At 49.3% G+C, this 10,000-nt stretch overlaps 1 protein-coding gene across 1 annotated transcript in view; it reads left to right on the plus strand.

Annotated features, from left to right (window-relative positions):
- The window catches only part of dock4b (dedicator of cytokinesis 4b), a gene marked incomplete at its 5' end in the record, with an annotated part of 69,805 nt that overhangs the window by 53,309 nt on the left and 6,496 nt on the right, over positions 1-10,000 (plus strand). The window contains 9 exons of the mRNA XM_083691895.1: positions 624-710; positions 1,275-1,451; positions 4,589-4,672; positions 5,052-5,171; positions 5,637-5,758; positions 6,916-7,036; positions 7,690-7,771; positions 8,738-8,847; positions 9,197-9,269. Of these exons, the coding sequence (XP_083548021.1) occupies positions 624-710; positions 1,275-1,451; positions 4,589-4,672; positions 5,052-5,171; positions 5,637-5,758; positions 6,916-7,036; positions 7,690-7,771; positions 8,738-8,847; positions 9,197-9,269 (976 nt within the window). The remainder of the gene's footprint in view (positions 1-623; positions 711-1,274; positions 1,452-4,588; positions 4,673-5,051; positions 5,172-5,636; positions 5,759-6,915; positions 7,037-7,689; positions 7,772-8,737; positions 8,848-9,196; positions 9,270-10,000) is intronic.

Raw genomic sequence — 10,000 nt, forward strand, 5'->3', positions numbered from 1 at the left:
CAATTTAGCCCTGTCCAAATACCTTCTCCTCCTCCCACTCCCTCCATCTCTGGAGGCTGTTCCAAACATGCCATTTGATTAAAGTGAATATAGTCTGAAAAAGTTATAAAGTTATAAAGTGAATGCATAATTTAGATGTGTACTGTGTATAAATATATATATATATATATATATATATATATATATATATATATATATATATATATATATATATTACATGTATTTATATATATTTATATAAATGTTATATATATGTGTATATATAGATTTTCTGTTTACAGTGTTTACAAAAACCTGGATGTATTGAATATGTATGGGAATACAGAAGTTTGGAGATTAATCAGAAAGATTAACATTTTGAGCCTTTCGGTTGGTAATCCTTGCGAAGCGCTGTGCCTTCTGTACAGTTTTAGAATTCAGAAGTATGTGTCACCATAACTTCGTTTTAATCATGTGTGGGTTTGTTTCATTGTGTGTGTGTGTGTCTGTCTCTCTGTGTGTGTGTGTGTGTGTGTCTGTCTCTGTGTGTGTGTGTGTGTGTGTGTGTCTGTCTCTCTCTGTGTGTGTGTGTGTGTGTGTGTGTGTGTCTGTCTCTCTGTGTGTGTGTGTGTGTGTGTTTATAGAGCCTGTGGGTAGAGAGGACTACTCTGACTCTGGTCCAGAGCCTTCCTGGAATCTCCCGCTGGTTCGAAGTGGAGAAGAGAGAGCTGGTGAGAGCGCTGTTCTCAAAAACATCATTATACAACACTTACTCTCACACACACACACACACACACACACACACACACACACACACACACACACACACACTCACACATAAACACACACACACACACACACACACACACACACACACACACACACTCACACACACACACACACACACACATCACCCATAGCTGACCCTGTTAGCCAAAACTTGTTGTTAGACTTCAGAGACCCTTCAAAGACTCCCCAAGTGCACAGCGGGGTGAAGGCTATTCATAACATATTCATTATATTCATAATTATTATGTAGCTCAACAGCTTCTGAAGCCAAGCACCTTTGAAAGCTATTAGCTAGTGGGTCAAGCTGTACATGCAGGGCTTTGTGTGTGTGTGTGTGTGTGTGTGTGTGTGTGTGTGGGTGTGTCGTGTGCGTGCACGTGCAGTGCGCGTGTACCTGCGTGTGTATGTGTGTGCGTGTGCGTGTGCGGGCACCTGCGTGCGTGCGTGCGTGCGTGTGTGCGTCTGTGTGTGTGTTCATACCTTATGTTCTCGTGTTCTCCGCCCAGGTGGAAGTGAGCCCGTTGGAGAACGCCATCGAGGTGATCGAGAACAAGAACCTGCAGCTGAGGACGCTGATCGCCCAGTGTCAGAGCCGCCAGATGCAGAACATCAACCCTCTGACCATGTGCCTCAACGGGGTCATAGACGCCGCCGTCAACGGAGGCCTGGCCCGATACCAAGAGGTACACTACCACCACACGGACAGGCAGACAGGCAGACAGACAGACAGACAGACAGACAGACAGACAGACAGGCAGGCAGGCAGACAGGGAGGCAGGCAGGCAGACAGGGAGGCAGGCAGACAGGGAGGCAGGCAGACAGGCAGACAGGGAGGCAGGCCGACAGGCAGGCAGGCAGGCAGACAGGCAGACAGACAGACAGGCAAGCAGAGAGAGAGGCAAGCAGAGAGAAAGACAGGCAGACAGACAGACAGACACACAGACAGACAGACAGACACGCAGACAGACAGACAGACAGACCAGAGAGACAGACAGGCAGACAGAGCTTAGTTCAGCAGGGGGCTTGCGCGATACCAAGAGGTCAGGGGCCAATGACATCACACGGATGGTAACTCCAGACAGACGGACAAACGGAGAGAGAGACAGACAGGCAGGCGGACAGATGTCAGCTGCTCCTCAATGGCCGAACCGTCAGAACTCCGACATCTACGTCTAGACACAGAGGAACCGTGTCGTTCCACCCGACGAGGTCATTCGTGATATCAGACACCTTCAAATCACTCAGTTGAGTCAAAACGAGACACGCAACACACAGCATCGCCGACCAAGCGAATGAGGTTAGGGTGACATCCCACAAGTCTCCTCTCCCTGGCCGCGTGACTCTGCACTGTGAGAATCCTCACCCAGACAGGAAGTGCCAGAGCCGTGATCTCTCCCTAGCTAGCTAACTAACTGTGTACTCTCCACACTCTCTCTCTCTCTCTCTACGAAAGGCTCACCGTCGCATAGCAACATCCCATTTACCTCCGCAGTGGCATTCAATTTGGAGAGAGAGAGAGAGAGATAGAGTCTTGAGAGAGGGCCACACTGTCAGGGGTCCCCCCCCAACCACAAACACACACACACACACACACACACACACACACAAGAAACACTCCCCCCCCCCCCAACCTCACACACACACACACACACACACACACACACACACACACACACACACACACACAAGAAACACTCCCCCCCCCCAACCTCACACACACACAACTCACCCCCATTATGCTGTTAGAGAAATTATATTCGAAGAGATGGGCTTGTGATTGACCTTGTGGAGACTATAGTCATATCTCCCACTTACCGTACTTGGAGTTGGGCTACGGCGTTCATCTAATGGGCTCTATATCAGAGAGAGAGAGAGAGAGAGAGAGAGAGAGAGAGAGAGGGAGAGAGGGAGAGAGGGAGGGAGAGAGAGGGAGGGAGGGAGGTATCACATGTGGTTTTGTAAGGGGGGGTCCTCTTGAGGTGAAGAAGACTTGTGTACTTGTTTTGTTCGTGGATGTTTCTTGAGGAATATCGCGTCAGAACATCGGTATTGATCTTGCTGCGCTTGACGGTACGTCTGTCCCATTCCTCCAATAGGATCTACTTAGGATAGATCCTGTAGACAGTGTTTTTATACTGTAGACGGTTTTTATTTCAGGTTTTTGCTCCTACAGGAATCCGGAGGAGGATATTGTTGTTGTTGTTGTTGTTTTCATGTTGTTATGATATTAGTGTGGTTTCTTGAGGAATATTGCATATGGAATATGTGGAGCGCCATGATAAATCAATTGATTTACTCAGGGTAACGGGATTGACAGTAATGCCGATTTCTCCGGCAGCAAATGAGGCATATATTTAGATGTATTGCTCCAGCTGGAGCTAAGCCCTTAAGGAAAGAAAGGGGAGGGGGGGGATCCAGCCTGATGTGTTCTCCTCTGCTCATGTTTCATCTTTAATTGGGGTTTTCAGCGTCACGTGACGCAGAGGTTTCTCTCCCCCAAGTCCAACTAGACATGTATAATGTGACGCTGATATCGATTATCGCTCAGCCTGACCAAGAGCTTCTGCAGACACATTTTCTTTCTATTTCGAACCATTTCTGCGCCTTGGGAGTATCGTTCCAGACCAGATCATTCCGGTTTGCGTTGGTCAGAGAATGGAAGGCTTTCACTGCTTCACCGCCGGGACATTATGTCATGTTTTTGTGTTGTGTGTGTTTGTGGATAACGATCAGGAGATGAATGTTGTTGTACTATATTACCGCTGTTCTGAGAGTGTGTGTGTGGGTTTGTGGGTTTGTGTGTGTGTGTGTGTGTGTCTGTGTGTCTTTGTGTCTGTATGTGTGTGTGTGTGTGTGTGTCTGTATGTGTGTACGTCTGTCTGCTTGTGTGTGTCTGTGTGTGTGTACGTCTGTCTTTGTGTGTGTGTGTGTGTGCGTGTGTCTTTGTGTGTGTGTGTGTGTGTGTTTGAAGCAGCGGTGAGCCCATCTCCTTTGAGTCTAATCTGTGTCTCCGTCTGTCTCTTTGGAGATACTCTAGTGTCCTTGTGTGGTTGGTGAACCCAGCTGATCTTTTGTGAGTCTTTGTTTCTTTCCCTTTTCACTTTCTATCGCTTTCTTTTGCCTTGCTTTTCGACGGAAGATTGGAAAAGCAGATCCGGGGCCCACGTCTCTGAGTGGTGTTTGTGTATATTGTGATGCAGATCGAAAAGTCTGAGCTCTCTCCTAATCTACACACATCTGAAGCGTTGATGATGTTGTATACATCAGGGGAAAGGATCACATAAACAGACTCATCATAATTCATACTGTGTATATGATTTATTCAGCTCCTCCTCAGATCTTTGCCCTCACAAAAGGTCTCAGAGTCAGACCAGAAGAAGAAAACATAAATATTTCATAAACCGCAATGAAATTAACTATTTTAAATGATTCTGGTGAACTTTGGAAGTGAACTATTATATACAGTGCATGTCCTGTAGGGCATAATGAAGTGAACTCAAAAGAAATTCAGAAGCACACAAGGGCAGGACAGAACTATTGATTGACCATACTGTAGCAACTCCAGCCAGAATGGATCATTATTGCCACCCTGTCTAGATGTTGACCTTCTGTGTGTGGGTGTGTGTGGGTGTGGGTGTGCGTGTGTGTGCGTGGGTGTAGGTGTGGGTGTGTGTGTGTGTGTATGTGTGTGCACGTGTGTGTGTGTGTGTGTGTGTGTGTGTGTGTGTGTGTGTGTGTGTGTGTGTGTGTGTGGAGAGGCTTAGTGTCGTCCTGTACGTGCCGGACAGTGAGTGAGAGATGCTGTCTTGTTCCCCTGAAGGCATTCTTCGTGAAGGACTACGTGGTGACTCACCCAGAGGATGGAGACAAGATTGGACGTCTGAGGGAGCTCATGTTCGAACAGGTGAGCTTTACTATTAACCGCTGTCCTGAGGGCTGTTGTGGGCAACCAGTGATCGAAAAAAAAAAAAAATCTTCCAACTAATGCGCTTTTCCAGCCCAGCAATGAAAAATGGGGAAAAAGATCCTCAACTAGGACGATTTCACTGTAGAAACTTGCCATCTTGTGAAGTCAAATCCTCCCTGGTGTGTGTGGGTGTGTGGTCTGTGTACCTTTGTTTCCGTATTTGGAGACAAAACCTAGCGTGCCTGTCCTTGTTAAAGAGAAGGTAGCAGAAAAATGACCCAGCCAAATATTTCTCAAGTTGCCACTGCATCATTTTTTTTTTTTAGTCTCTCCTCCACGCTCATATCGAACCCTCCCCTATTTCTCTCTCATCTAGGCTCATATCCTGGAGTACGGCCTGGCGGTCCATGAGAAGTTTGTCCCCCAGGACATGAGGCCGCTGCATAAGAAGCTGGTGGACCAGTTCCACCTGATGAAGTCCAGTCTGGGGATCCAGGTAGGACCACCACGTGTCCCGATCCGTGCCCTCATCTTGCACCCTTTTTGTGTGCGTCTGAGACGTAGAAGAACTCAACCCAATTCTGCACCCCCCACCCACCACCCCCCCACCCCAATTCTCAAACTTTCTCCTGAGGTATGCACTTATGCACTCCCCCCAAATGGACTCAAAAGACAAAAAAATCTCCACTAATCCTATGCTTTATGCTTTAAACCCTTCAGGGTTGGACACAAGTGCATACTTGTGAGGAAAAAGGCTACAGTAGATAATTATTGGGATGTAGCCAATCCCCCCCCCCTCGCCCTCCCTCCCCCCAAGCAGCAACAGTATCCTCTCTCCTCCTCATTAAAAGCCCTGTTCATTAAGCATTCATTAGCATTAGCATATCCCTCGCTAGCAGAAAAAACTACAGGCTAATCACATGCGCTTCCTCTCCCGGCTCTCTCTCATTTCCTACCCCAGGAGTTTCCGGCGTACGTGCGCGCCAGCCCCGTGCACTTCACCAACGGCAGCCCGCGCACGTGCAGGAACTCGGTGCCCAACATCCTCAGCCCGGATGGCGCCCGCGTGGTGTCCAGACGCAGGTGAGAAAAAAATACGGACTCTCTCTCTCTCTCTCTTTCTCTCCCTTTTCTTTGTCTTCTCTTTTTCTCCTCCCACCTGCAACCTTCTCTCCTCTCTCCCTCTCCTCTCTCCTGTCTCATCTCTCTCTCTCCCTCTCCCTCTCCCTCTCTCCCTCTCCCTTTCCTTCTCCCTCTCCCTCTCCCTCTTTCCTTCCCTCTCCCCTCTCCTCTCTCTCTCCTCTCTCCCTCTCCTCTCTCCTCTCTCCCTCTGCCTCTCTTCTCCCTGGTAAGGCTACATATGGGCGTGGGTGGACAGACTGGCGCATGCTGTGATCTCTTGGTGTGTTTTTTGCCAGGCTGGTGGGCAACAAAGTGACTGTGTGTGTGTGTGTGTGTGTGTGTGTGTGAGTCCTAGATGTGCTCAGTGACCCTGCCACCCTCTCTACCTGTGACATCCTGCCTGCTCTCAAGCGTTAAGAAAGATAGACACTGCCCAGAAGGGCATAGACACACACACACACACACACACACACACACACACACACACACACACACGCACGCGCACACACTCACACACACACACACACTGAGCAGTACACACAGCCTCAGTCTCTCACTGACATTTCTCCTGCTGAGTCCACAGCTTGCCAATTTAAAACTTGCAAATAGTTACACTCCACTAGTATTTATATTAATAGGTCATTTTGCTTTGATATTCTGTCAGAATATTGATATTCATACCAGCTTTAAGATTCTGTCTTCTTAATGGCCCTCTCAGAGATTTGCCATATGTCAAACAAATGTTCTTTTGAAATTGACTAAATGTGTTTTTGTGTCTCTCGCTCTCTCTCATTTGTGTGTCTGTGTCTGTGTCTGTGTCTGTCTGCTGTCTGCTGTGTGTGTGTGTGTGTCTGTGTGTCTGTGTGTGTGTCTGTGTGTGTGTGTGTCTGTGTGTGTCTATGTGTGTGTCTGTGTGTGTGTGTGTGTGTGTCTGCGTCTGTGTGTGTGTCTGCGTCTGTGTCTGCGTGTGTGTGTGTGTGTGTGTGTGTGTGTGTGTCTGTGTCTGTGTCTGTGTCTGTGTGTGTGTGTGTCTATGTGTGTGTGTGTGTGTGTGTGTGTCTGTGTCTGTGTCTGTGTGTGTGTGTGTGTGTGTGTGTGTGTGTGTGTGTGTATGGCAGTCCCCTCAGCTACCCAGCAGTCAACCGCTACTCATCATCCTCGCTGTCGTCTCAGGCCTCCAATGAAGTGAGCAACATCACAGGGCAGTCGGAGAGCTCAGACGAAGTCTTCAACATGCAGGTACACACACACACACACACACACACACACACACACACACACACACACACACAGACACACACTCCTGGCGGCTGCTCCCTGCACCTAACTCTCCCAGTCTGACAGCTTCAATCGCTCTTTTCTCTCTCTCTCTCTGAGCCCCAGACACACACACACACACACACACACACACACACACACACACACACACACACACACACACACACACACAGCTAGCTCCCAGACTGGATATCTCTGTTGGTTTCAGAATGAGGGCCTCCCCCTATCCTCCCATCTAGCCTCCATCTCCCGCTCCCTCCACGGCTGGCTCTTTTGTCTGTCTCTATCTCACTCCATCACTCTCTTAAGTTATAGTCTTAGTCCCCCTTTCGTCTCGCTCCCTCCCCTTCCCTCCGTTTATCTCTCCGTTCCCTCCAGTGCCCCATGCAGCAGAGCAAATTGTCACGGTTACGTGACATCGGGGGTGAATGCCTTTGTAAAAGCGCCCCCCCCCCCCCCCCCCCCCGGGACTCGGGCACTGAGCCGGGGGTAGACTTGTCGAATCCAGAGGCTAGCCACGCTTGCAGCCGTGTCTGTCTCTAGTTAACCTGTTGTTGTTGTTGTTGTTGTTATTGTTGATGACGTTGTTGTTGTTGTTGTTTTGCGCCGTCCAGCCCAGTCCATCTACCTCAAGCCTCAGCTCCAATCACTCAGCCTCTCCTAACGTGACCAGCTCTGCCCCGTCCAGCGCCAGAGGTAAGACTAACATGCACACACGCACACACACACACACACACACACACACACACACACACACACACACACACACACACACACACACACACTAGAGAGAGAGAGACAGGCCATGCCCAAGACAGTTTGGACCAGGAGAAGATGAGAGAGAGAGAGAGAGAGAGAGAGAGAGGCGAACAAATATGAATTTGACAAGGAGACACGTATGGAATGGGCAGGGGAGTGACACGGAGAGAGAGAGAAGAGGGAGAGAACATAGAAAGAGAGATGCGACAGGAGGGAGAGAGAGAGAGATAGAGGACAGATTACTGATTTCGGCTCTAAGCGATGACAAGCAATAGAAGGGACAGACGGACAGACGGGGGGGGGGGGGGTGACTATCTAATCTACCCCCCCCTCCCTCACCCCCACCCACCCTCTTATCTCCTCTCGCTCAGACGCCCGATGTGTTTCTCCTCTATAAAAATAGGAATATATGAAGACATTTATGGAAGCCTATACACTCCCCTTGGCAGCTCCTTGCAACCAGAAGGACCCCTATAAAATGCAGGCAGACCGTAAAGTCTTTAGAGAATTATTGCAAACTCCCACCTGAATGGTCTGTGTGATGGCTATCTCATACTCATATCATATCTATTCTGGAGCTATTCAAATGTAATGGAAGAGGATCTACGGCTTGTCAGGGACGAGCTATTAACAGTTCAGCTGTGTGTGGGTGGGTGTGGGTGCGTGTGTGTGGTTGGGTGTGTGTGTTCCTGGAATGGCTGTCTCTCCACCACATAGTGGTGTGGGGCAGGGGGACTGGAGGGGGGGGGGTGAGATGAGTGTGGAGGGAGGGGGGGGGGGGAGGATGAATGAAGTGGGGAGGGAGGAGTTGTTTGTGTATGCGTGTGCATACATATGTGTGCGTGTCACCAATATAACACCCCCCCCCCAATCCCCCTTCCCACTTCCACACACACACCCCAGGTTCTCCTCAGATGTCGGACAAGCACAAACATTCCAGAGAGAACTCCTGCCTGTCTCCACGGGAGAGACCTGTCAGTGCCATCTACCCCAACCCCCTGGACCCTGCTCAGGTACATCTCCCCCCATCCCTGCCCACCTTGCACACGCACAACCACGACGTACCGTCTGTCGTGGAAACTATTTGGACTCCCGTTACTGTTTCGGAATGAGTAGCCCTTGCCTGAGAACGTAACAGTTAGTGTTAACTTCCCAAGCGAATGCACCAGGCTTTAGCTTAGCAGGCTAAAGCAGTGGTTTGGGGAATTTGTAGACCCAGGTTCGATCCCAGTCAGGTTGCAAAATATCGTTCGTCAGTGGTACCCAACCCCTACTCCGGTCCTGAGGAGCTACAGGCCAGCACTAACAATCGGAGTAGTAATATTGAAGTACTAATGTCGTGCCTCATTTTCTCTCATCCAGAGGGCGACCCCTCACCAGATAGGAGACACCACACTACCCAGGAGCGACCCCAACCTCTCAGCGCCAGAGAAAGGTAGGAGTCAACACTCATCATCAGCTCATTGTCTTCACAGCCGCCTCTTAGCTTCGATACGCTGTGTCATCTCTGCGGTGGAAATCTTTCAGCGAACAACAACAATAAACGACGTCCGGTCTCAGTTGAGAGTTTTAATGCGTATGCAAAGTTTAACCAAAGTTGTTTACGGCCAGATCAGCATTCCTTCACCAACAGTGCGGATTCAGAGACTGATGCCGTGGCTGAGGAGAGGACCGACCGTCCTTTACTCCAATGCTCGTACATCATAAGCCTAGGGGTAAACATATCTTGCACCTGCTTGCTGGGAAAGAAGCTGGGAAAGAGGCGTTGGTGCTGTGAGCCAATATTACAACGTCTCAGCCTGTGGTTAGGAGTGTTCCAAGGTCACATACTGTCTGTTGTCAGATAACAGAAGCGGTCGGTTTTGGTTCTTCCTCAGTCACGTAATGGAAAATAACAAAGTACATTGGGTCACAACAAGGTCAATACGTTTCATACAAGACTTAAGCAAAATAGTACAATTACATTTTTACATTTTTCGCCATGACATCTCTCACGAAGCATCGCCGGCGTGGCGCGCTGTAGGAGGCTGACAGAGAAGAAGAGATAGAGAAGACTAGATGAGGAGGAGGAGGAGGGGGGGGGGGGTACTCATCGTTGTGAGTAGATGAGTCGACGCGTATGTGTCAGACGGCTACTCATCGACTACGCAGCGAGCGGTAGTCATA

Source organism: Argentina silus (genome assembly GCF_951799395.1).
Source record: "Argentina silus genome assembly, chromosome: 20".
NCBI classification, from domain to species: Eukaryota; Metazoa; Chordata; class Actinopteri; order Argentiniformes; family Argentinidae; genus Argentina; species Argentina silus.